The 27,989-nt window shown below is 38.9% G+C and overlaps 2 protein-coding genes across 4 annotated transcripts in view; one reads left to right on the top strand and one right to left on the bottom strand.

Moving 5' to 3' along the window:
* Nucleotides 1-12,411, bottom strand: part of tp73 (tumor protein p73) — a 40,545-nt gene extending 28,134 nt beyond the window's left edge. Inside the window, exons 1-3 of the mRNA XM_036579034.1 lie at nucleotides 11,862-12,411; nucleotides 5,974-6,069; nucleotides 5,399-5,537 (exon numbers count right to left, since the gene is read on the bottom strand). Of these exons, the coding sequence (XP_036434927.1) occupies nucleotides 5,399-5,537; nucleotides 5,974-6,069; nucleotides 11,862-11,893 (267 nt within the window). The 5' untranslated portion in view covers nucleotides 11,894-12,411. The remainder of the gene's footprint in view (nucleotides 1-5,398; nucleotides 5,538-5,973; nucleotides 6,070-11,861) is intronic.
* On the top strand, nucleotides 9,944-27,937 carry wrap73 (WD repeat containing, antisense to TP73). Of its 3 annotated transcripts, none has more exons than XM_036579036.1 (13): nucleotides 9,944-10,081; nucleotides 11,124-11,227; nucleotides 11,473-11,625; nucleotides 12,023-12,139; nucleotides 21,757-21,829; nucleotides 22,986-23,089; nucleotides 23,349-23,435; nucleotides 23,692-23,826; nucleotides 24,066-24,143; nucleotides 24,387-24,489; nucleotides 25,505-25,630; nucleotides 26,056-26,247; nucleotides 26,771-27,937. In XM_036579036.1, the coding sequence occupies exons 2-13, from the start codon at nucleotides 11,159-11,161 to the stop codon at nucleotides 26,878-26,880; spliced, it is 1,347 nt and encodes a 448-aa protein (XP_036434929.1). In that variant the 5' UTR covers nucleotides 9,944-10,081; nucleotides 11,124-11,158; the 3' UTR covers nucleotides 26,881-27,937. The 3 variants fall into 3 exon arrangements, with proteins under 3 accessions (XP_036434929.1, XP_036434930.1, XP_036434931.1); XM_036579037.1 differs by having other exon boundaries at nucleotides 9,951-10,076; XM_036579038.1 differs by having other exon boundaries at nucleotides 9,951-10,122.
* Nucleotides 27,938-27,989: the final 52 nt, after the last annotated feature.

Here is a 27,989-nt window from a genome sequence, read left to right as displayed (position 1 = left end):
ATTATGTGTATGTGTATGTCTATGAATGCTTGTTCTTGTCAGTCCAGTCTGGCACTTTGCTGTTAGAAATCACCAAATATTGCCACCAGTCTGGCTAAGTTAGATTTTAAGGGCTACTATTGCCTCCTTTGGTAATAGTTTGGGCTCTGTGCATTCAAATGCATCTAGAGAAGTTATACTTCATTTTTGTCACATACAGTTGCATGCAAAAGTTTAGGCACCCCAGCCAAATTGCATATTTTGTTGCACAACCTCTGAAGCAAACTATTTTTAAAAATGACATTTTTCTGTTAATGCCCAGTTACTTTGTATTACTAAAATAGTAATTGTGGCATGTGCCTAAGTTTGGACACGCTTCTTGTTGAAAAGTCTTAGAAATTAATTAACTCATTAGGTCTTAATTGACTGGTAAGGATTGGTTAGGCAGGTGAAGAATTGTCATTAGGAATCGTTGGTGGTTGACAATTTCAGAGTGTAATAAATTCCCTGAGTCTTTAAACTTAGTGCTAAGCAGCTGGTTAAGGATTTGAAAATGAAGCTAACAGATGCCTACAAAGCAAAAGAAGACTATAAAAATCTATAACTAACTAAAAAGATATCAAAGAACTTCCAGGTCACAATTTCCACTGTCTGAAGTGTCATTAAGAAGTGGCGGTTAAGAAGTCCAGGCACAATCTGGAAGACAAGAAAGCTCTCAGAACTGTTTGTATGCTGGCCAGAAAGACTTGCTAACTGTTAAGTACAGCAGTGAATCTATTACGCTTTGGGTTTAAATGGTAGCCTGTGGCCACAGGAAACATTGCACAGTCAAGTGCTTCCACTTCCAATGGATTCCATTATATATCAGCAAATTCTGGAGGCAAATATGACTGTCAAGAAACTAAAACTGAAAAGAGGCTGGCTTCTGCAGCCCTGCATGCAACAAAGCCCAAGAATTTTGCATATTGCATATTGGATATTGCAGAAGAGTGGGTAAAAATTCCTAAAACAAGAATAGAAAGACTCCTAGCTGGCTACAAAAAGCATTTGGAAGCTGTGAAATCTGTTAAATGGGGCATTAATAAGTATTCATTAGTAGGATGTCCACAGTTACGTTTTTTTTCTTTTATGTTTAAGTTAATCAAGTGTAAAGTAACTGCATGTTAACATTTTCAGGGAAAAAATACATGCGCTAAAAAAAAGTTTGCTGAGAGTTTGTGCTTCTTCTCAAAAACCAACAAAATATGAATTTGGCTAGGGCTGTCCAAACTTCTACACACATCTACTTGAGGCTGCCCTGATGTTTTAAAGGGGTAGTCACCAATCTTCTTGCAGGTTTCACCTCCAACTCAACCCTAACCCAACCCAACCCCTCATTCAGCTAATCAAGAACTTTGGAAAGCAGTAATTAGATAGATCAGGTGAGGTTGATTAAGATTGGAGCTAAAGTTTGCAGGAAGGTAGATCTCCAGGAGCAGGGATGTGACCACTCTTTTAAAAGAACACCCCAGTGTGCAAAGAGAAAGGTGTCATGAATAATAATGAAACATTATTATTAATCGGTATCTGCCCCATCTGTAGTATATTGCCATGGACAGTTTCCCTGCACTTAATAAATGAAAAAAATACTCATGGACTCAAAACATGACTTTATTCAACAGGTTTTCTTCTCATTTACTGACCAAGTCCATGGTCAAAATCCGTGGTAATCGTCTTTATGCCACAGGAGCAACAAATATATAAGAGCTGAATGAATAGAACTACTGCATTCTAACCAAAGTTACTGTCATATAACTGCAAACATCTTCAAACACAAAGGGCCGGCTTCTCAGGCAAGGATTAAACCTAGTCCTGGACTACACAGCATTCTGAATGGAAATTTTCACTGACCCAAAAAGTTCTTTAAAAAACAAGTCAGTGACCAAAAAGTTAACCCAAACACTTTTAGTTTAAAAGTGATCCAGCTTTGCCAGCAGAGTAATAAGGACCTGTTAGGCTCCCGGCCATATACATATCTACAGCACGAACAACATCTTATCATGCTGTTGATATCACAGACAAAAATGATGAAAAGGCAGCTTGTAGAGAGATGAGAATTAATGTGGGCAGCATGACATAATATATTTTTAGTGCGTGCTCAGACACATCTTTGCTAGGTGAACTGCAGTGCATAGGAGTGACAGTTAACTTAACAGTGTTATTCAGCCAAAGTGCAAAAACATTGCCCTCTTCTGTACAGGTGGTGTAGTGCAGTGCTACAGCTGTTATTTATATCTTCATTGGTTAATGTTCGTTACATTGTTTTTGTATTTTCTAATGTTCTATGTGAATTATTTGTAAAGTATGATGTTAAAAAAAAAATTAAATAAAAATAAAATAATTACATTTTCCAATCTCCATGTTTAGATTTAACAGGCCTGCTTGGCATCTACAAAGTTTCACTAAATATTTCACAAAGCTAACACAATATACTGAAAATGCATGTTCCATTGATCATAAACTTTCAAACTAAATCATCTAAACAAACCTCTCCTAAATAAAACTAAAACCCAAATAAAGCCAAGTTTCTAATAAATGCAGCTGGCATTTAAATAATCAACACTTATAAAATATTCTTATTGCTATACCTTGATAATAATACTGAAACCTTATGGCTTTTACTGTATAATCAAGCATCTGCTACAAATAATTCTCTCAGAACTCACTTTAGCAGACAACTCCATGCAGATGCATCAACAGGTATCAATTGGAGTGATGCGCCACAGAGTGCTCATCAAAAGACATCTTTAGTTACTTAGTTTTGTTAATCTTCATTTAACTGCACCACTGAAGTAAGATCTTAGGTTAGTTCTCCAGTGACAGCTTAACTTAAAACTTGCAACGCTTCCCAACACAAACCAACTACTGCCGCATAAGCCATGCCTAGAAATATCATTAATACAATTTGCAGCAAATTACCTACTTACAATATATAAAAACTTATATATACTAAAAAAGTTAATTTGTCAGGATAACAGATAATCACATCTATCTCTCTATTTTAGTTTAGTACTGCAATGACTTCGGCTGGATTAACATTGCTTGTTAGCTTCTGTGTTGAATAAACTGAACCAGAATAATATTCTCCTTTCCTAGGAAAAAGCTCACCTACCGTGCTGTAATGATGAGTTGGGTCACCGATGCACAGCATTGTAGCGATCCCGCAGGGCGGGCAGCTGACAAGAGACACTCTCCCACCTGGTTGGTCATGTGACCATGCAGGGCGTACAGGTGAGTGTTGCAAGACCAAAACCTGGACCCCTCTGCCTTCGGCTTCCCTCAGCTAATGCTTGCTGAGCACAGTGGCTCTGAACAGGGTTGACTGTTATATGACAGTGAGAGGATATTTCCTATATTCCTGTCCCGGCCCTGTCAACTTCTAGCAGCAGCTAACAACAAATCTTGGACCTCCCACTTTATGGCCTCATGACTATTTATTAACGAAAAGGGCAGGCCTGAACTTGCCCACCGATGGATTGGACGATACCAATTTAGTTGGAAGGGGACAGGTACAATAGCACTTATCTACAAGCAAATTGAGTGTTTTTGACCAGAACTGAACTATGGCATGGCTCACATAAAGAACATCAAAAAATAGTTTTCAGCCCCCGCCAAGTATGTATTTCCATATCATTGTATGCAAGCGCATAACTAGTTACTGAAATGACAAGCCCTCATAAAAGCACAAAAGCAATTTATTCTTGCAAAATACTGTGGGTCTAAACCTAGACAGTAACCTCTGTGTAGATCCAAATGGAAAAAACATACACCCTACAATCAATAAGACAATGAAATTTTGCACAACCTTGCTGCATCTAATCTTTGCATACAGCCATCTTCAAGTCCACAAGGACTTCTTGATGTAGTACAGTTTCATCAAAAAATGGAATTCAACAGTCAATCAAAAGTACAATCTAAACTATAAACTAAAATCTGTACTGCTGTGTATTCATGCCACAGACATTCACATATAAGTAGCAGTGCTAAAAGCAAAAATGTTTGACTCTGCAAGATAATCCTGAAATCATGTGGCAGTAATGTTGGACCATGTATTTGAGTAGTCAAAGAATTTGATTGGACCCACATTTGAACCATGTGGCATTCCAAAAGGCTAATTTGGATAGTACAACAGATTAACAGAAAATTGGGCCTATACAATACCTCATGGAACAATACACAAAATGCAAAACAGCTGGGCCCTCTAAGGCATCCATCCATCTACATAACACCCTCCCAACCCCTTCTCTCCTAGCACGTGTGCCCCAGATGGAAGGGAGCAGCAGGTGTCATATTCCTGGCTTGGCTTTTCCCTCTAATTAAGCCATTATAACCTCCCTGTTTAAATCCCAGACCACAGCCTGGCCTGCTGTGGGGCCTGAGGAGAGGGAAAACCAAGTGGAGGAGAGGGAAACCAGGCAGTGAGGAGGGAATCTTCACCCATACGGAGGGAAAATCAGCCTGGCTTGGGACAGCCAGTGAAACAAAGATGCTATGTGAAACCATTAAGACAACAGACCGTCTGAAAAATTGGTTCCAATAAGAATTTAAAAATGAATTCACTGAGGCTCAGACACTCTGCTTGGAGCCAAATATATGGAATAGAATATATTCTGTATTTTATATATGTTAGCTGTTTACCCTAAACAAATGGGCCTTTGCAGACTGTTTTCCCAGCTCTTGGTTATAAGGGTATATGAGCCTTGAGCCAGCATATACTAGAAGCTTGACGTATACTTTAAAAATATACAAATAACATCTGGTTTATTATTTGATTGATTGATTGATTGATTGATTTATACTGCACAACGTTTAACTAGACTAGAAGACACATTTTGGTTTATTTATATGCAATAAACTGAATCATCTCTCACATATTGTATATTATCTGACATTATAATGATTATTAAAGATGTGGTCACTGAATCAAGTGAAATTCTTGCCAGTTTAACTCCATCAACCCCTAGTTGCAAAAGTGGCTAAGACTGTCCATTTATCCATCATGAATTGGCATATGTGAAGAACATGAACATGCAGTTTTTGGAAGCTAGGTAAGACTGAGCTGTGAGGCATGTCTAATCCAGCACTACCTGTTAATCCCAGATTCACAAAAGCATCAGATCTTGATTTCAGTTACCTAGATCATAGACCAATGTTGCTGATCATGTAACTGAGCCAAACTATAGTTTACAAAATCATATTATTCAAATTAGTTGCCTTTGTCATTGGATTCTCATCTAAGCCACAGATTCACACCTTTACCAGTACTATGAAACCATGTCTACCAATCTAAACCAAACCCACATTTCTCATTAACATATCAGGGTTGATGACAAGTGGACTTGGAAGCCACCTAACTGATAAGACTCCAGTTTTTTCTTACCATGACGTTGTCATTCAGGTCTCTCATTTGGTAGACGTCCATGCACACTTCAGCCCGGTTATTTGGCAGGCTGCTGGACGGCCCCCTGTCCCCTGGATGACTGGTCTGAGGAAGCTCGAAATACGTGCTGTCCGGTTCCCTAATAAGCAACAATAGATGCTCAGTGAATTACTGGCAAGGATTTCTATAAGCAGTCAAGGGCCATGTGTGCTGATTTCTCCTGTTGTTGCCATTGTCATTTTATTGTACTTACTCAGTACTTACTCTGGCTGTTATGTAAGTAATGCGTATAGTGAAGCCGCTCTGTTTTGTATTGAATTTAATGTGTTGATGTTCTGTGTTGGAAGTATACTTGATAAGAGCTGTACCGAAAATGAATTCCACCAGCTTGGCTGTGTGGTCATTGAAGAATCTGAATAGATGAATATCTCAAGAATAAATGTAACAGTCTACCTGAAGACATCATATAGATTTTATTTTTTAAAAATCCAACATAACTTTTCTGTCATTACTTTGCTGTCTAGGTAATTTTACTATGACCATCAAATAGATGTGAGACTAGGTAAGAAACTCACAGACTGCTCCACAGGTGCTCAAAGGTCGTACCCTCGTCACTGGTGGAGGATTGGGACATCTTGGACAGGGGGTGCTCCACCGGGGGGTAAATTACTCTGAAGAGTGAACAAGAAACATCCTCTTTATTGCTGACCATAAAAAGCCAAATGTAAAAATCGTTATAATGCCCAGATAATACCTGGACATATCAGACATTGTCACAGTGTTGACTGAATAATCCCTTAAAACATAGTAATGATCAAAAGGGAATAATGAGGTGATAGCTATTACAACAACTTGGGATTCCCACGTCTCAGTAAGCATGGTTTACTTCAAATGTTCCTGTGTATGCTCAACTATTTTGAAAGCCGGTCTATTATACCCTGTGAATAAGAGCCAATATTTGAATTGAATGGTACCAGAGAGTGCTTAACACACTGAAGATTTCATTTGAAAGTAATTTCCACCCTGCCTCCCAATGCTGCTTCTCTAGTCTAAATCCCAGCAGGCTTTTGGGCTGGGTGTGCAGATTCAGAATCAAGGTGCCGGGCTTGGCAGGCCTGAACCTGCCTGGCACCGTCCCAGTGGGACCGTGTGCCACGTGGTACAGGCTGGACTTCCTTCCTTCTTCTCCCCAGTAAACAATGGAAAGGCATCATCTTCTACTCAAAAGAGACCAAGTCAATTGCAGAAAAAGGTCTCTAACAGAAAGCGCCTCCTTCAGTGGTCTGCCTCTGGTCATGATCTTATAAAAGAACAGTGAAACTGAACACAGTGGAGCAACTTTAGCAAACCCATAGAAGCCAACATCTGCGATTCACTGGAATTGCAGGTTACACCAGTCTACACATGGACCATACTCAAAAATAAAATCAACAAACAAATAAAAAGGGCCAAAAGTTAAAACAACAAAAGTTAAATCATTTAATTACATGCAAATTTTCTGCCCAGCTTGAATGTAGAACATAAAAATGTTCTATTTAAAAAAAAAACTAAAAAAGTTTTTTTTTCTTTGATAGATTCGGGTAAATAAAGTTTATTTATTTTAAAAAATAAGTTTCTGAAGCAGAATCTGGATCAGAAATAAGTTTGTATTTGCTTAATGTTTGTGAGGGCAAAGAATATTCAGGAGAAACACAGGTCTGGATTACAGTGTAAGTGGCTTACGTCGTATCATCACTTTTTTTGAGTTTGAGAGATTGTAACTCTGAGAGATTGTTTGAGAGATTGTAACTCTACAGATTGCAGATAGTTGGAGATGAAGTGATAAACCGTTGCACCACTCACTCACACATGCAGATGAATTTTTTCTCCACAAACACCCTGCTATTGTGTATGACGTCACTTCGTCAGAAGGCGCGTTTGCTGGAGCGCAGCGCGCGCGTCCTGTTGTCTCGGCAACGACAAACGCCAGCGGAGCGCCGAAAGAGAAAGTGCGACATTCACACACACACACACACACACACACTAAGTAATCAAAACAAGAATACCCCCTTTTTTACTTTCGATGAAAAGCTAGTCAAGCTGACCAAAGCTTCCATTTCAAAACAAATGTTCAAAAATATTTTCCAAAACCTCTCGACTTCACAAAACCTCTGACTGAAATGTCAGAAAGCCCTGAATAACGCTGACAGTTCTCTGTGTAGACTTAAAACAGCTCCCAAAGGCGTGAGAGAGAAAATAGAGGCTGCTGAAGTGAGCAGGAGTTTGATGTGAACGCTCTTTTCTGAGTAAGGTGTATGCTGTGCTAAATGAGGGATTTATTCCCATGATGACTGTCGTCCTGAGACACTAGTGCTTGTTCTCCAGCAATTACACTCAGACAAGTGGGAGCAGCACGGAGAATTGAATTATCACTCTCCATACAGGGAGACACATCCATTCACATGGTAACCTATAGGTTTAACGCAACACTTAACACAGACTTAAAATTACAGGAGCAATTCAAGCACAGTGCTGCATGAAAAGAAAAACATTTACCTTTCATCGCAAATGCCCAGAAGCTGGACTCAGATAGTGATCTAAGCTATGGTTGTCCATATGTGCCATAAATAAGTGAGACTGCCAATGTCCACAGCTTAACACTGTCCTGCGCTCAAGTTAGTTAAAGCAGCCTTGACAACCAGTTATATACAGTACACACTCGCCACCTCTCACACTCAGCTTCTGGGAGAATAAAGCTGAAGGGATCTGCGACACTCAAACCTGCTTATAAACCTTAAGGAGACCATATTTCAGGAGACTGGAGCACGTTTTTAAGTCTACTTTCGGCCTTTTGAAAAATGAGACCTTAAAAATACAATAATTGCACAGTGTGATTATGGCAGAGAAATTCGGATCGTATAATATCCACATTATTACTATACATATATTTATTATCATCTGCATTGTTATCTGTGTTATTAAAATGTTACAATTTACATTTAAATATATAATAAGAATAATAATAATAGTCACAGTCACTATTATTATAAAATAAAAATCGTAATAATAATAATAATAATAACGACAACGACATTGTATTTATGTGGCATATTTAAATGTACATTATTATAGGCAATATACTACCATTAGAAATATCTGACCTTCTATATCTTTGCTCTGGACTCCGAATGGCTATTTTTCCTCCATGTTACTGTACTCACTGAGAGCAAGTGGTCAAAACTGAACTCTGACCGCTCTGATCACATTTTCAGACACTGTTATCGACTCTCTAAGCAACAAACACACACACAAAAATCTATAACGCAAATTATTTCGGCGTTCAAGTAGTTGGCAGTGAAGCCTGCTTAACAGAAACAACAAAAATTTAATACGCAGCAGCCAAATCAATGAGAAATTTAGGAGCTTTAATACCGAGAATGATTGCAGTAGGGCCAGTCAAACCAGCTATCACACAATAAATATTCCCGTCCAGCCTATTTTTTTTTATTATTTTAAATTATTATCATTGTTTTAAATCGTCCCTGCGCGCACAGTGTTTCAGTCTGTAGCAGCCTGTCAGACATTATCGTACTAAAACTAAAATAATCTTACGAAATTGAGAAATTATAACATTAAAGTCTGAAAGGCGTAAATAACTGAGCGAATGCTTAATCATCCACACTGGTAATGAACAGAAGGTTCATTTAGGCTAATAATGCAACTAATAATGCAACCACAGCCGCACAAACAGCTATTTATGCCCACTTACCTATAAAAAATGAAATGTATGCTCCAGTCTTGAAATATCCACAGCAGCCTAGAATTTCTTGAGTGCCAAAATCATTTTCCTTGACATGGAACTGACCCTCACAACTCTTTAGCGTGGAGGAAATGGCTCAGTCTACTTGTGGAGTAAGACGTCAATAAAACACACCTCACAGGATTTAATGGGTCTATGGTCGACTCTGTACACAGAGGGTCAAATGAAACAAAAGATGTGGAAGGTGTCCGTATGAGCTGATTATGCAGGTTAGGGTAAATAGTTTTTTCCTGTGTGCTGGGATGGGTTGGGTAGGGGGAGATAAGGGGGACAGGAGGAGGCGTTAGCCGCCGTTTGGGCTCACACGAGCGGGAAACACGACTCTCTCACCAGGGGACCACACAGCCTCATCTAACAGCCTCGCAAGCTCCCAAAGCGGCTGAGAAACACACAGATTTACCTTGAATAACGTTACTATTCTCGTGTAAAACTATAAATCGCACAATATATGTGATCGCACAGTATTGTACAGAACAAGGCTATTTTGATAGTTAATTTATTTTTGTGTTGCGTTGCATTTGATCAAATTACGCAATAATTTTAATCATGTTGTGCTATGAGGTTAGCAAATACAAGAAGACGATAAAAATGTTTAAAAAGGCCAACATTAACTGCAAATACAAAGTTAAAACTCTCATTCGCGCGCAAAGAAGATATTAAAACTACAATTCCCAGATAGCACACGGACAGCCCTGATTGGCTGTAGCCGACAAAACTCTATGACGTTTCACACACGGCGCTTCCGAAACAACAGACAATCCGGAGAAGAAAGGCAACAACCGTCAGGTGGAGACAGATGGGATCTCAGGAGTAAAATTTAAGTCGGAGAAGTAAACCTTTCCGACCTGTAACCGACGCGGAAACAGATATTACAATTTAGTAAGGTAACATTATGCAGAATATTAACGAAACGAGTCATTTACAGGTAAAGAACATGATCTTAAACGGCAAGTCTATTGACTAATGTTAGCCAGCTTAACATCTTTGTATGAGTGAAGCTTAGTTAGGTTAGTAGCTAACGTTAAGGAGTTGGCCACTGTCTGCATTTAAGCAACAGGCTTAGTAGCTACTTAAGTGAAATAATGACTCGGGTAACGCTAGACTGCTACCAAAACAACACCAAATTGAGTAGTTAAGTGTAAAAAAAGAACAGAACAGAAAACAGAACTGCAGTGAAGCTTCTTAAATCCAGTTGAAGAGCTGGTGTTTTTTGTGTCTTTTTTCTCTGGCAAGCTAAAATAAGAAGCTAAAACTTGAATGTGAGAGATGTGAGTAACAGAATAAAACATAAAATTGTAAGTTTATAATTAGATAAAGAGTTTAAGTGCTATCGTTTCAAAATAAGTTACATGAAACGTTAGCGTTAACTGCTGGCCACTTCTGTTGGTAGGTGAGCATCTCTGAATGAGCTATCACGTTAGCCAGCTAGCTAACCTAGCTAACTATGTGGCAGCTTTCTGTCAGAAACAGAAATATAGTCGCTTTCTAGTGAGCTAACGCTACTCTTTTATTTTAAAAATAAAAGCATAGATTTTTTGGCAAAACGCTTTAAACGCTTTGCATAACATTACACTTTCGGATAAACGTCGTACAAAAAACGGGGATCTTTAACGGTCGTGTGACTCTAACGCTAACGCTAGCTGGTACCTCGCCAGGTGTTTATGAAGTTATTCATGAGCTGAATTAACTAGTTGCCAGAGCAAGCGGAGTTATTTAGGATTTGGAGTTCGAAATGCTGCCTTTAGGGTATATTAGGAAGCCACTGTGTACCTCGGTGAAGTTAAGGTGGCGCCATCATGTGTTTGACCAGTTTTCTGGTGTCTAGGCAACACTAACATATTTTAATACCTTTTGTAGTCAGGCACTTGGGTGATGGACCTAAGTCCAGTGTAATAAAGCTAACTGCAGTTTTTTTGTGAATCACAGCAACGGGCGACCCCAAAGATTGACAGTGCTCTGGCATGAATTTCTCTGAAGTCTTCAAGCAGTCCAACCAGCTGTGCAAAGTCTCTCCGGATGGAAAGTATTTGGTATGAAATTTCAGTATTTGATGTAAGTTATATAAACAGCCCAATGAACCAAGGAAAGCTATACACAAATGACAACCCTACACAAAGTTTACAGTCTTTAGCATATACAGTGGCCTTGAGTGGGACAATTGTGTCATATTCAACAGCGCTGTAATATCACTGTGCACAAAAAGTTAGCAATTTAGATAAGACCTCTGAGGTAGTTCTCTCTGTAACTAAACCCTCCATTTCACTTTCTTTTGTAGGCCACCTGTGTTCAATATCGCCTTGTGGTGCGTGATGTCAACACACTGCAGATCTTGCAGCTGTATACCTGTCTGGACCAGGTGGCCCACATGGAGTGGTCTTCAGACTCACTCTTTATCCTCTGCGCTATGTACAAAAGAGGGCTTGTACAGGTACTCAGATCCATGCTTTCGATGAAAATCAGCATATAATCTGGATGCAGTCAGTTCACTGACAACCAGTTTGTTGACTAAACAGTATTTATTGCACTAAATAAATTTCAAACATTAAGTCCCGTCTGGTTGGTTCAAGTTGCCTCCAGTAACTCTGGAAGCTCACATATTTGTAATATCAGCAAAAAAATCAAACCCAGCCCATATAATTTCCAAACAAATAAGAATAATCTTACCTTTGTAGAGGTAGCCAGCGCCAGTCTTTCATTTTGCTTCAGACAGAAGGGGGTAGGTGGAGTGGAACCTGTGAACAGACTGTTTCTTGCTGGTGATTATGTGTTTGTTTGTGTGTGTGTGTCTGTGTGCATGGGCACGTTTTTCTCTCTCTCTTTTGCAGGTGTGGTCTCTGGAGCAGCCAGAATGGCACTGTAAGATAGATGAGGGCTCGATCGGACTAGTCTCCTCACGCTGGAGTCCAGACGGACGTCACATTCTCAACACCACTGAGTTCCATGTAAGTGTGAAGTCAGGAGGAGTCCATCCTGCACCATGTCAACTGTTGCTGCCCGTAACTAAAGACCTGAAAATAGCAGGCAGTCGGGTAGACCAGGGCTAGCTTAAACCCTCAAATAACCTGTCATAGGACATAGAGCCCTGAAGTATGTCCACATCCTGGCTATTGTTTATTGGAGCATGACATTGTAAAATCAAGTAAATAAATGGAAAATGCATTTGAGATATAATTTTAGAGAGTTTCTTACGTCTTATCCTAGATGGTGTTTGGACGCTGTACAGGTTTCTTGGAAAAAAGCTGGAAAGCAGGCCTGAGCTGAACCAGTCAAGGAAAAAAAAACAGTCGCATACCAGTTATTCATTTTGTTGGTTTGTTTGTATGTTTATTTTTTGTATGTTTTATAGTTCAGTTTGTTTGTATTTCATATTTTCGGACAGTGCACATAAATCAACTCACTCCTTGATGTTAGAAGCCAAAAACAGTTGATGTAAGCAAAGGACAGTTTACATACACACAAACTAATGTTCTAACAAGTATGAAGCCAGAGGGAAAAAAGAGTATCAAAACAAGCATTGACACAAAATGAGGACACAAGGCAGCAGTTTACATTGCAAATGAGTCAGTATAGCAATTGGTCATGGGAATTAAAAAAAAAAAAGGAGGTAAAAGTGAAAAATAAATATTCATGTTCACGTGTTTAGATGTTGTGTGTTAAAATTCAAAATTTGTATTATTGCCTTAAATTTAACATAAAACACAAATTATTACAGCGTGAGAGATTGATATCGCCACTCTTGATTACAATTTAAATTAGTTATGTCCTCAAACGTTTCTGTGAGTTAACCATTGTTCTCTTAGTGTTTCGTTGAGTGGTTGGGTTTCTGCTTTAGCCTTGAATTCACAAAAGGTTAATTGTAGTACATGTATCCCCCGTCCAGAGGTTTTCTGACCTGACCGTGAAAGAGAAAAAGCTCTCGCTTCATCTCCATCTCTTTTTCTCCATTCTACGTCTTTGCCTATTTGGATTACACTTGGGCCAAGTGCCAGCAGTAGTTGCCTGCTGCCTGAACTTGACTCCGAGAATCACTGACAGGTGCTGAGACAGTGAGCAGCTGTGTCTGGGAATGAAGGCGGGGGGACGTGGAGAGCAGCGTGTCTGTGAGCCTGTGGCATTTGCACTTTGTGTCTGACTCTTCTCCCACTCAGTAGCAATCAAATGCAGACTTTGTCCTTCCTCTTCCGTTTGAAGCTACTGCTTGATAAATTGTAAGGATATAGGTTTGTTTCAGAAGATGATAATATTAGTAGGGCTGCACATTGTATTGCATAGTAGTCGTTACTGCAGTATTGGTCTTTGGTCTTTGCAAAAAATGTGGATATCGCAGAAGACTGGAAAATGAAAAAGAGCCCTCTAACAAATCTTTATTTATTTAGTTATTGATTGTGTTTTTTGGGAATCATCACCAACATCTGATGATTCATGTCAATATTTTGTGATACTTAGTGGATCGCCAGCTGTAATGAAGTCACAGTTTGTAGGAACATAATCACAATATGTGGTCAGCCTTAATCATCAGTACTGATTTTGCAGATTAATGTAATGCAGTATTAGTAATTGGTTTGTTGAAGGATGCCAATCTCTGTGACATCCAGGTTTGATTAACAGGGGACTTGTTAAGGAAACTCCCCTGTTTCCCTGTAGAGGAGAGGTTAAGAGTTCAGTGCCCAGCCCCAGCTGACATCATCTTCACCCCAGACAAAAATTCATTAAGGTTTTGCCAAAGTGGTGTACGTGTCGCTGCTTCAGTTTCACGATACTCATAAACAGGATGCTAAATTAACTTGTTTAGGAACAGCTGCCTGGTGTTATTACGACCAGTGTGTTTTCTCTGCCCTCTCTTGAACAGTTTATCCACATGCTGATGGGGATACATTGCCATAATGTGTTTCATCACAGCTCACTGGAGCATATGAGTGGTTGGATTTATAATAATCTTTTGTGTTCACTCGTAGGAGGCTGGATTAACAGAAGCAGCTATCTCTAATGATCTGTGGTCTGTTATGTATGTGGCAGTCAGCTGCTTGAAATGTAGTCTTCAGAGAAATTATGCAAAGAGTACAGTTGTAAGTTTGGGCAATACTTGGCCAAATTTCATGTTTTGCTAAGTGAAAACCAGTTAACATCCTTTACAGAAAACATACTTTTGTGCGCAGTTATTGTTTATTTGTTGAATTTAACAAATTGGAGGGAAAAAAAAATGTGGTCAATGCAAAAAAGTTAGGGCACATTTTTATATTTTATTTTTTCCAAACAAATTCAGAAAATTAATTCTGCTGAAAAATAATATATTTGAAATTTCTGTCCTATTGAGCATGTTTTAACTTATTTTTGCTTTGAAAATCAACAAAATGTATAATTTAATTGGAAATGTTCAGACTTTTGCATACAACTGTATTTCCCAAGTGAAGTCATTTATTGCTTTTTAGACTTGTAGTTTAAGGCAAATACATCACTTTAATATGACAGTAATTTTCTACTCACTGATTCCAACACACTGATTCAAGTCAGCGGCTAACTGCCAGGTTTAGTAGGAGTGTTAAGAGCAGGAAAATCACCAAATTGTGCTGGACACTGGACCCCCCAAGACTGCAGTTTGTCATCCCTGTTCTGGGTTGGGGTACCTCTTCAGTTGAGGGCCTACAGTGTTGCCAATAGTTTGAGGAGTGAAATGTCTCCATTTTATATGTTAAATGTGTGTAGAGCGTCCAAGTTATAAAGTGCAGAGTGATGCTGTGCGAATGGTACTGTTTGTAAAGTGGAAATGATCTTATGAAGCAGCCTGTAGACTTAGTGCTAAATGGATGCTGCGTTAATGGTGGTGCATGCATTGCAAATGCCCGGATTAAAAGTTATAGGTAATTTTAAACCATGCGGATATTCTTGACTTCAGAATATGAAAAAATGGATGACCAGAGCCACTGGACTGTAGTTTTTCTAGTGAAAATTCTATACAGTTTTAGTGTAGATGCACAATATCAGAATCTTATTGGTATTGTCAGATAATTGCTTAAAAAATCGTTGTTGGACAGATGTTTAGATTTGACCAGTACTTGATGACATATTTATTGTACTCCAGACGCACATGTTGAAGTGATACTGGGGTACCATGCTGAAATATCTTAACTATATAGAAATACATGTTGTATTTCTCTGTAATTCTTATGCAAATTGATGTATTTACAATTTCTATATTTTTTAAATGTTACATGCATATGTTTGCCTCGGTATTGGCAGATGTGTAAATGAAAATATCGTGTATACTGGTATAAGCCCAGAATTCTCATTTTAGTGCCTCTGTCATTTTTTTTTTACACCCTTTTTGCTTCTTTGATTTTCGCTGATCTATTATGTTGATGTGCAAAGAACATCCATCAAGAAGTCTTTTGCAAGCCAAACTTCCATGAACGTAAGCCTGCTGTTTTTTCTGAATAAAAAAATGGTGCAGTTCCATCTGAGTTTGAGGGATTACAAGCAAGCTAGCACTTTGTTCCAGGTGTTAAAAGTAATCTGCGTGTGTGGTGAGTGGTGATATGAGTCTTGAGAAAGAAGAAACTCAAGGGCAGTGGTGAACAGTATACCATTCAAATGAGCCAACATTGTTTGGGATCTAACCAACAATGCGCGCCTGCCTGGGACCTTTGGGCTGCGGCTAATGCTTAGCATTTTGACTGTGAGCTGTTAGAAATCTGTGAGTGTAAGCAGCCTGAGCTGTTTAACGATGGTGCGGGGTGATATCTCCCACCCTCTCAGTACGTCTGGCTGGCTGTATCAGATACAGGCGAGAATCAAGTCTGTAATAGGAGAATTGGGCCTGTATCGTTTTAAAAATGTTTTCTGATGTGGAATGCTCTGACCTAATCCTCTGCTGACAGACAGATCTATGTAAAGATTCTTGGAAATGTCACTCAAGCTTCTCACATACAAAAGGGGTTTTCCATATGTGAATCATATTGATTCATTAGATTCCACAGTGTATACCATAAATCTTACTATGTACCTTGTGCTGTGTGGTCCATGCATTGGGCACGTTATCATATCTCTCTGTTTTAGGTGCACTGTATATTTTTTATTTTTTATTTTTTTTTGGGTCGATTACTTTTTTTGTTGTTTTGATTGTCTTGTAGATGGCACAAATGTGATACCAGGTATCATTATTATATCAAAACCAACAGAAAATGCTGGATCAGATATCGGAAAAGAATGAATCCAATCTGGTTTTGCAGCTGAAATACAGTGGAATTGTTTTACAAAACCTAAAGCATGTGTGTATATATATATATATATATATATATATACAACACACACACGCACACGTGTGTGTACAGATGTCTCAACAGTTCAATGTAATATTAATTTTATAATATTTAGTGTGTTCACCTTTACCTATATTACAGCTTTGATTCTTTTTGGAATACCTGCTTTTAGTTTTCAGAAGAAATCTGCAAGGAGATTTTTTTCACTCCTCCAAAGTTCAGTTTTAGAAGTTGGTTGCATTTTCTGTTTCTCACGATCCAAGTAATACAAAACATGTTCAATGATGTTGAGGTTACTGGTGTTCGCAGAACTGAAAACACCAGCTTCTTTGTTTGATTTAAGAAATTTCTTCTTTTTTTGTCTATTTGCTTTTCCTCGCAACGGCTTCTTGCACAGCTGCGCATCCTTTCAGCCCCATAGTATTGATGTCTTCTCACAGAGAAAGAATGCACAGAAACACAGAAAAGCTTTAAGTACTGTTTATCTTAAATAATTTTGATCAGCTCCTATAATGGTGATTCAGGGGATTATGTAATAGTTGTTGTAGGCCTAATTTGAACCAGTTTTAGTGTTCTGCCAGGTCATGCAGATGTTAGGAGTACTGTTTCCTTTATATCTTTTTATAATCTTTTGAATTAAAAAAAATGTAAATGTTGTTGGTTACGTATTTCTTCCTGAAGCAGAGTGGGTTGTTTTAAGCATGAGCTGTAGGTGGTCATCTTAAGTGAGGTGCTTCAATTTAAAATGGCCAAAAATCTGATTAGTATTGGCATTGGAAAAGGAAGGGGTATCATGCTATCTCTACTGTCGTTGGCATTGGAGTGTTGTTTTCATACAGCAGTGCAGGGGGCTGCAGCTGTCATGGTGCTGAATGTTCCTCTGTGGTTCCAGACCTGGTGGTGACGCGTGTCTGCCTTAGCTGGCACACTGAATCTATGAACGCGTTAGCCTCACCAGCTTTCTCAGACCACTAGCATGCATGGCAACACGGAGAAACATCTCCCACCTACTTCCCCACTGTCCTCGAAGTCTTAGATTTCAGATTTGCTAAGCCTCTCTCTCTCTCTTTCCCAGCTCTGTCCAGCCAGACATGGTGAGAGGGGCCATCTCTTGATGTTTTGGCCCTGTTTTGATGCTAGTTTCCATAGAACTGAGATGGAGAGAGGCGATGTTTAGGGATATTCATGTAGCACAGCTGTAGAGCTTAGCTCAATCTTTCCAGGGGTGAAGACAGATAGCCACAGGAGAGAGGGCAGCTGATGCACATCAGGTATCCCTCTAGCCTTGAGTTCAGTGTAGAACAGCAGGGGAGCATAGATAATATAATACCTCTTATTGTAGGATTTTTAGGCCTGCTCCTATATATAGATGGTTTTGTATGATTGATGTTTTTTAAATTTGAGGTTTTGTGTGATTTAAATTTGAGGTTCATTATGAATGTGGTGGTGCAGGTGTCTTTGAGATAAAATATCATCCTCATGCTCATGGACACTATTACCCTAGTCACGGAAGCAAGCCTTCCAAGTGGCCCAGAATCTCAGTGACCATTCGCATGTCAGGTTTAAGACTTTGTCACTTCTGCTAGCCCATATTACTTTTACAAAGCAGCGTGAAGATCTTGGCTAACGGACAAGACGAGTTTAGTATTTCAGAGCTCTGATGCGCAGCACGATCAGAGGCAGTGAACATCGAAGAGATGCACGCACATTAGATTGGCTTACTGAGCTGTAAACAGGCGCTTAAGAGCCTTGCAATTGGCACTCTGCTTGTACTTGAGGTGGGACACATTTATACTGATTGTATGGATTAATTAAAACAGATCCATGCTCAACCCAACAGCACAGCAGTAATGTATCTTGTTAGTTGTTGTGCCACGTAGATGTTCTAAATGGATTCTGCTCAAAGTGACTAGAGGAAATTGTCCACACATCACAAATGCCCATCAGGCAAAACACCTGTTTAAAATTAAATGCAATTTGCACAAAATGCAAAGTTGAGCCACGCAGGTATGTATATCTATATATCAATCAGGAGGGATTTCTTTGTACCTAGTTCTGTGCAACCTTTACAGTGCTGGCCGGAAGTGGCCACATTGGCTGGTCTTGCTTCATAGCAGTCAATACTTCGTATCTCCCAACTGACGACAGACGTAGCTCCAGCTCAAATAAACCAATATTACTCACTGCTGCCCTCTTTTAATTGTAAGAACACCAGTCAGAACTTATCTTTTATTGTTGCCGTAAGATCCATGATGTTTCCTGCTTTCTTCTATATTTGTCTAAACTCAGAAAACACTTAACATTGTTTGTTGTGACATATGATAGTGAAAGCTAACAGTTGCGACAAAAAAGCTTAAATAATTTTAATCAGCACTTATTGTGATTAAGTGCCTATATAGTAGTTGTGCCCGGCTTAACCTGAACCAGAAGCAGTGAAGAAACCCACAGATACATTACGCATCAGAATTTGGATGGAACTCTATTTTGTTTTTCTGTTTTAAAATGTTAGATTATGAAAGGTACATTTATGTACAATTCCCCTGAGAAAAAAATGTTTTAAGGTACATAGTTGGACCTTTAGACCATTGTTGTTCCTTTGAGGGTACATTTACATTATTTGTGCCCATATGAACAAAAATATATGTGTCTAATTGCGCTTTATCACATGGTGCTACCATGTGCTACAAGCTACAAGTGTGATAGCTGTGGTGGTTCAGTAATTTCCAGCATCAATGTGGTTTATGTTGTAGATTTTAGGAACAGACTTCAGCCATATGGCAATTGATGATATCAGCATTAAGTGAGAATGACAGCACATTCTAATAGATTCTGGCTTTAACACGTAGTTCAATCATCACGTTTTCACAGACTGATTTATATTTTCTTCTTGGCTAAAGCTTCAGCACAGACCCAAGTGGACCCTTTCATGTCTCCACACTTATATTGCTGACCCCCATTAATTGTAGCATCTGGTAGACTGAGTGTCTGTGTTCAAGGACAAGATGTTACATGTTATTTTCGAACATTCTGTACCCGTGTGCCCATCCTTTGGCAGGGTGCCATGTCTTAAACATGGTATAAAGCTCTTTAAAGTAAAGTGACACTAACACTTGACTGTCTTTTGTCAAGTGCCCTGTCCATCATCTTTCCTGTGTCCTTGGCGTTTTGGTCTTTCTCCAGCACTCACTCTCATGAATATATCAGTATGAAAATTGCAGAAATAATTGAGATTATACATGTCCTATCTAATCCTGTAGTGGCCATTTTTTATTTCTTTATTCTGATTTTAAGTAGGCATAACACTTGAGGCTTAGCCTAGCATCACATGCTTAAATAGACAATGCATGCTGTATATGTCAGTCAGCCATTTCTTGTAGTCACCTATTAGAACTCTAATATTTGTTGGCTTAAAATAAACATTTATCTGTTTATTGGGTTTAGTAACCAGTATCCGCTCATTGCCTTGTCTTCAGGGAGGTATAGCCTTGCCGTTGGCCTGAATTTCTTTGGCATTATTCCATAGATTCTCCATATTTCACCCACTCATCATTTCATTCCTTCTGGTTTTTCTCAAGTTCAGTGCTAGATGCCTCTACTTCTCAGTGTGGTGCTTTTGGAAGGATTAGGAAGGATTAAGATTGTAAGATTAGCACTTGGATGATTGATGAGACTTGTTTCCTCAAACACTCCTTAGCCTCATTAGCAGCTAACTGACTGAGTTATGAATAGTCAGCATATTGCATTTGCATTGTGTATGTCTATTTAAGAAGCTGTTATGCTATTTATTAGTATACCTGGACCTGAATATCTGGAGTCAATTTCCACATAATAAAGCTACTGTCATTCAGAGTAATGGGTGACATTGTGGTATAACATGAAACTTTTGTTGTGCTGAAGGACAAAACAATGATACTGACAGACTGATTTCAGACATAAACATATTATAAAATTATAACATTAAAAGTATGTTTTATGTGTTAGACTGAAGGAGTTTTTTTTATTTTTTTTACAAAGGTTGCTAGAGGGAGAAAAAGTGAAATCATCAAATATTTCAGAAAGATTTCTGCACTCATCACATAGATAGAGGGTCTTCAGTGGGTCTACTTTGTGATGTCACTTACTGTCGCATGATTACCATCATGTGATATGCTTTAAAATGACTTTTGACCTTCGTTATACTGAATGACATTGATGATGTGCAAGAGTCTGGACAAAAGGTATTCAGATTTTATATATATTTTAGACACAGTATGTTGCCCATTATTCTATATATTGTTTTAAACACAAAGAAAATTATGCCATGGGTGTTCATGTAAATTTTTAGGATGCATTTCTACATTTTCAGCTTTTTGTGTTAAATGAATGGCTCTCAGATGCCAAATTTACACATCTCGTCTTTCACCCGTGTGTGTGTGTGTGTGTGTGTTTTTATTTATTCAGTTATTTCTATTATTTTTTTTTGTTATTAGTGCTGGATTGTGATTTTACAAACATGTCTATCAAGGGGAAGTTGGATAAATCGAAAGAAGGACAGACGCTGCCTTATTGGCAAAAACCAATCCTGAAAAAGTGAAGAATTTAAGCGTTAGGTTTTGGTTGATGTTTAAATCGCATCATACATTAACAATAAGAGAGAGTTGGGCTTTGTCTTACAGTATCCAAGTTGAGAAAAACCTTTCAAGATGCGGGTGCTCCATTTGTATGTCATACACTACTGCTTTTATGCAGTAAACAGACCAGTCTTTACTGCATTACCTGTAGCTTGATTATATTTCGGTGCTCTAGCCTCACTCCTTGTGGGTTCAACACTCACTACCACATTTCCAGTACTAATTACAATTAGCCAAAGTTGCAACATAAATAATAATTGTAACAGACCAAACTGCATTTTAAATTCTTAAATGGAAAATTGGGAACTTTGAAACCTTTTTTAAATAAAATGAATAAAAAAAAACTTAGTTGTAGCAGCAGCTGCATTCTAATATAGTGTGAGTGCACTTTCTTGGATCATGCTATTCACATCATAAAATTGTAACGCACATAGATTTAAAAACAATAAGTTGGCAGGTTGTCCATTGCGCATTTGGAACAAAAATCTGCAGATTCCGCTCATGCGTCTCTAATGCAAAGTTATTTTAGATTTTAAGACTGAAGCACCAAATTTAATTGTTTGAAAAAGTGTTGCATTAATCATTTGTCCTGTCAACCTCATCCTTTTTTTACTTAAAATATTGTAAAAGTAATTATGTGAGAGAATTTAGTCCTAATTCTTTTTTTTCCTTTTTGCCTCTTTACCTTTGCAGCTGAGAATCACTGTGTGGTCTCTTTGTAACAAATCTGTGTCATACATCAAGTACCCTAAGGCCTGCCAGAAAGGTAAGTGATTGATTGTGATTCATGAGTTGTACACAGGGTAAAAGCAGAGATGAAATACCATGTGTGTGCATCTGTGTCGATGTCATGGGGTTGGAGGAAGACTTCTGGACAGGGTCACGGTAAACCAGGCCATACGTGAATCAGAGTGTGGGTTAACCTATAACCTTAGGCTTGGCCCTGGCCCTGCAGCCAAGTATGTGCACTCGCTGACAGTTGGGGTGCCCTGTTCAGTAAATGTCACATAGTCATCATAACCAGTCTGTCCACATCAGGGGGCAGTGATGCATTCTGGGCATTGCACTCTCTGTGCAGAACAAGGACTGTGATAGCTTTAGTGTTTTGGCCCTGGGCTAATACAATGGAACACACTCCTCCTAGTCTGGATGGTACATTTGTCACTACCATAGATTGATCGGGCTGTAACTTGCATCACCTGATTAAAAGGTTATACTGAAAAATGGTGGCGTATTCTTGTGAACTGTGTGCCACAGTAACAAGTTAAATGTTCTACATGTAATGGTAAACATGTAAAAAAAAAAATTATATAGTAGAATATATAATTAAAAATATTTTTCTTAACAAGGAGAGTACTTTTTAAATGAATGCAAATTATCCTAACATGCTGTTCAAGCCTGTAACTTTATAAGTTGTTAATGAATATAGATGTTTTTCATTGTTTAATACTATGGGTATTTTGGTCACATTCTGTATATCTAGGACAGTTTCCTTTTCAGTCAGAGGGGGTGACAAAGCCATAACGCCTTTTTATAAGTTTTATTGACCAAAAGAAAAAGAACAAGTTATTAACACTTGTAGATTTTCACTTTTGAGCTCATGGTTGCTCTTGCAGTATGTTCACTCAATGCTCAGAGCTCTAAAGTGAAGCAGAGCATTGAATACTACTACACACAAACACAGTGCAGCTACAGAGCTGAAGCTCTTGTTTGTCTGTGGAACTCCTCAAGCTGTGGATGTGTGGATGTTATCATGGCCGTTATCAATAATTATCGATAAATCGATAAGGGGTCCCATAACATATCCACTCATGACCTATGCGGTAAAGATGTATCCAGAAAATGTCAAATACAAGTTGAAAGTTTGCATTCTTCATCCAAATATTTTAGTGTTAATATTTTCATGGCCTTATCTGTTTTAGGGATGGACTTCAGCGCAGATGGGCGCTACATGGCTTTAGCTGAGCGACGAGACTGTAAAGATTACATTAGCATATTTGTGTGTGATGACTGGCATCTTCTCAGGGTGAGCATTTTTCTTTGTCTTGACAAAGTACAGCCCACACACCTTGCTGAGATTGTAGATCTTTAGGATTGTAAATGGTGATTTACTAGAGATAATCAGGTATTGGATATGTTTGAGGGTGAAGGTTCTGTTGGATGGGCAAGATTATATGCAGCTAGCTAAGCATGTTCAGTAGTTTAAGTCTTCAGAAGAACTCATTCAGAGATTAACTTTCATTTGTAATATTAGGATTGGTACTTATAAGGGCACTCTGTCATAGCATTTTGAGACAGAAACACAGGACTTAGCTGGAGTGGAGTGGTCTCCCAATGGCTGTGTGCTTGCAGTGTGGGACTCGTGTCTTGAGGTGAGCGTACATTTTCTATGCACAATATTTTAGAAAATCCATGACACTTGATAATGGTATCACATAATAATGTGCATGCGGTGACCAAGAATGAAAGGTATATTTGTGTACCTAGTACTTGCGCAAAGTTTGGAGCTTTCTTCTATTCCAAACAAACAGTAGTGAAACTGTTGTGAAGACATAGCATTGGGAAAAATACATGTATTCAATTGCATGTTTGTGCATTTTACTAAAATGCAAATGTACATTTCTGCAGTACAAGATCCTGTTGTATTCCCTGGATGGGCGTCTGTTGTCTACTTACAGTGCTTACGAATGGTCACTGGGTATCAAATCAGTTGCCTGGAGTCCCAGTAGCCAGTTCCTTGCCATCGGCAGCTATGATGAGAAGGTATAACCTGGTATAACCTGCTACAACCTGCTTTCAACCTCAGTGTTCTAAATGCTCATGTTTTTACCGCTGCAAAGTTTGGCATATCATGTTGGCCTTTTTTTTATTTTGATAACATGTAAATTCGCAAGGTTAACCAAGCAAGTTACATGTTCTTTGGTAAATGTTTAGATTTCGCTGTGTTGGTTAAAGAACACTTACCTGCTCTTGTTTCTGAATTAATGATTTTGCTGCCCCAGGTTCGGATTCTGAACCACATCACCTGGAAGAAACTCATCGAGTTTGAACATCCAGCTACAATCACCAGCTCCAAAGCTGTAGGCAATTACTCCTTATATTAATCACCACTTCAAAAGTCACTCCTTATCCTTCTTGTTGTAACACTTTTCTACAGCTTTTGTTGTGGTTTATGGAGCAGGATTGCCAAGATAGAATCTCTGTCTATACAAAAAGGATGAGTGGCAGGACAGCCTTATGTTTTCAGCATTTGTTACTGAATGAGAATGAGTCCTTCTAAAGCCTGATCATTATTTATTTATTTATTTTTTGGTTGTTACTAGGTGGTGTTTAAAGAGGTGGAGAAAAGACCTGTCGTTGGTACTGAAAATTTATCCATTCATCAGATCACCCTGGGCAGCTCCCTCTTCAACACTCAGAGCAAATGTAAGCCCTTGGGACTGATCCATAATAAAAGACTGCATGAAATGGAAAACATAGAGAGCTAAATATGTGGGTCAAATATAAGAGAACATGAGCGGAGCAAGCAACAGTCATGTATCTGAATATTTTAATATGATAACATATTGATGCAGCCTTAGTAGGATAGAGGTTTAGAGGTAGTAAAATGGCAGATAAATTAATAGATTTTAAGTTGTTCTTCTTATTATTGAGTCATTAGATAATATTGACCTATTATGTCACCCCAAGTAACCTTATGCCTTGGTTTTTATTTTTGCAAGCTGTGGCTTCAGCTCTGTCGTGCTGCTGAGCCCTATTGGTGTCCATATGAGCCTGTACGTGGGGTGAGCGTGTGTGCTCATGTTGCATGCTATGCAGACGGTGGTGTCTCAGTGGAGACCATGGCTAGGAGGCTAGGCATGGTGACAGGGCCATTACGAATTCCGACGCGCAGCAACTATTTCTGTAGGCAGACCATTGACTGAGGTCTGCAAATGCCCCTGTATAAATCTCACCAACAAAAACATAGTGCTTAGTGTCATGTTTTGACATGAGATCCCATCTCTAAGCCTTCCTCTCCGCTCTTAAAAACATGAAACCACCCACACTGACTGTCACACTTTCCCTCTGTGCTTTCAGTGGCATTAATTCAAAGACTCGTTGCTGGCAGCAAGTGCACTGCATTTCTAAGTATCACGGTTTACATACCACACTCATCTGAAACTCGCTGCTATATACAGTGAAGTTTATATAGCACAGTTATGTTATTTTTGTTATTATTTTTTTAAAAAAAGAACAGTCTCTCGTAAAACCAGTAGCTCTTTACTAGAACACAGCAAGATATTTAAAGTATCTGAGTTGGAGTAACTAAATGTTACATTTTTTTGTTTGTTTGTTTTTTTTGCTATAAAATTGTGCTAATATGACACTGTTGAAAAACTTCTGAAAATCCTTTTCTCTGCAACTTGATTGATTTAAGTGATTCATTGCCTTATTTCAGATGAAATTGCTTCACTACCAGTCCAGGTGACAGTGGTAAAGCCTGATCTGGACCGTGCCAACCCCAAAATTGGAATCTCTGCTGTTGCTTTCAGCGCAGACAGTCGCTACCTCGCCACAAAGAATGGTAATAATATTATAATCAGTATTTTTTGGAAATGTTACACTTTACAGGTTGTTTAGAGAAGCAATGCAAAAATAAATAAGTAAAAAAAAATTACTGTACAAGTTGTACATAGCTTGTACTCAGTGCCCCTTGCCCCATTTGGCTCCTCCACCAGTCATGAGAAGAGTTACAGGCTGCCCACAGAGTCTGGTATTTGGAGACATATGCTGTTTTAGCTGCTGTGTAATTCCCCTTTATTCGAAACACTGAGCTTATTCTTCCTTGTCAAAACTCCCCGACAAGTGTGTTTTCCTCTTTGGCTCAGCAGAGCTGACTAGCTGTGGGGGTGTTAATCATAAGTGCAGTACTCAGATGAGTAGGATTGTCACTGGGGCTGAGTGTGCGCTTCTGCTGTCCTCACTGACGCTGTGCCAAACCCATCTCAGACAACATGCCGCAGAGCCTGTGGGTGTGGGACATGCAACGACTTGGCCTGCAGGCCGTGCTGGAGCAGACTGCCCCTGTGCGCTGCTTCGCCTGGGACCCCCGAAAACCCCGTCTGGCCCTTTGCACCGGAAATGCCAAAGTCTACCTGTGGTCATTGGCCGGCTGCGTGTCCGTGAAGGTGCCGGTGGAAGGTAAACAGCCAAAACAGGCTGTAACACTTTACTGAGAACTGCATGCAGCACAATTGATTACTAATTTAAAGTGATGGTTAGCCAAAAATCTCATTTTCACTGTTGTCGCCTTTGGAAACAGTAAATCAAATTTTTTTTGAGAGAAAAGAACACAAAGCCTTAAACAGTAATTTAAAACTCGAAAGTGTCGGGTCGGATTTTGTGGGGAGGTTTTGGACTGTGTTGTATGTTTTTACATATCACGTTATCACATGCACAGGGTCAAAAAAAAAACCCTCTGAGACCATGTTGACAGCATTTTAAGGTAAAATGACTAAATTTAGGGTGTAAATCTCATTTTTGGCTAAATCATCACTTTTATACAAGGGACACAGTTAAAGGCTAAAAAAAGGCAAAACCACCATGAATGTGTTAGTCATTATATCAGAATTCAGATGTTCAAAATATGCCTCAAATATCCTTCACATAAACTAAAAGGTTCCCCAAAAAGCTGGAGCTATTACCCTCCTTCTCTGTTTAACAGGTAATTTTCAGGTGCAGTCTCTGTTCTGGCATGGCAGTGGAGACTCACTGGTTCTGCTTGGGAAAGACCAGATTTGTCTGTGCTACATGGCTACAGATGAGGAGAAATGAGCAGCGGACAGGAGCACCAGGCCCACACCCTAAATCAGCACTCCAGCTGACCTGTGGCAGCCCTAGTAAGCGTGTCTAGGAAAGGCCAAAGTTCAGGGTGCCCTAGTGCATCTGGGGCTTGCTGTCTGAACTCAGATTTTAACTTTATCTGTTCTGAAGGGAACTACAGCTGGTCTTAAGTTACAGGAAAATGGCACACTTGTTCTAACGTACAAAGAAATGGTCCGAGGTCTAGGGAGCCAACATCTTATATGTTGTTTAACCAACAACAAAGCACACAGTGTCATTTTATGTCAAGTGTAGACTTTCTCTCGTTTGACTGAATTGAACAGAACATATTAGTTGTAAGATCATCTTGACTGTTAGTATTGAAATATGTTGAACCTCTCTGACCACAAATGCTTAAAGCCTAGCGTATATTGTAGCAACTCAATGGGCTAGTAAGGTGTAGAGACTTTTCATAACACTAGTATGACAAAATGCTAGCAGGTTGTCTTCCGCTGTGGCCTGAAAGACTCCAGTTTCTCCCCCAGTTCACTAAAGTTTCCTACAAAAGGCTGCGTAATTGTAATGCAGAGGTACTAATATGTCAGTTCGTATTGCAAAACATAACAGGCCTGGACACTGGAATGTTCAGTACTGTTTGCCTTCATATACACTCCTTCTTTCCATGAAATCAATTACTTAAAATAATCATTGTTCACAAACAAAAAAAAATAGTATAGACTGTTGAGTTCAAACACATTCTTGTGGCACTGCTTCAGTACAGCAGCAGTCAGACAATGCAAATTAATTAGCTCTAGAATTCAGCTGATAAGTAAGCATATAAGCTCCTGCTCTGTACTTGTTACACTCATCCTCTCAAAGTAATGTTGTCCAAACAGTTCACAGTAAAAATGTCACTTTGTTTTGACAGCTTGTTTTTCTCAGGTCTATCTGAATGTAAAATTTTAAGGACCACGTAGGAAGGAGGCTATTTTTTATGTGTAAATTTAGAAGTTAGGATTATTTTTGTACATTTAGGATTATTTTTTAATAAAGTTTGCTACAAATTCAAGTTGTTTTCTTGGCTTGCATTTGATCCTGTATAAGTACAAATGAATCATTCA

Source organism: Colossoma macropomum, unplaced genomic scaffold (genome assembly GCF_904425465.1).
Source record: "Colossoma macropomum unplaced genomic scaffold, Colossoma_macropomum, whole genome shotgun sequence".
NCBI lineage: Eukaryota > Metazoa > Chordata > Actinopteri > Characiformes > Serrasalmidae > Colossoma > Colossoma macropomum.
This window is presented reverse-complemented; position numbering and strand designations above follow the sequence as displayed.

What these genes read in the sequence shown, in the direction of transcription:
- wrap73 (XM_036579036.1), top strand. Translation starts at nt 11,159, where the DNA reads ATGAATTTCTCTGAAGTCTTCAAGCAGTCCAACCAGCTGTGCAAAGTC. An exon ending in CTTCAACACTCAGAGCAAAT is followed by an intron (nt 24,490 to 25,504) that starts GTAAGCCCTTGG and finishes GCCTTATTTCAG; the next exon opens with ATGAAATTGCTTCACTACCA. An exon ending in CGTGAAGGTGCCGGTGGAAG is followed by an intron (nt 26,248 to 26,770) that starts GTAAACAGCCAA and finishes TCTGTTTAACAG; the next exon opens with GTAATTTTCAGGTGCAGTCT.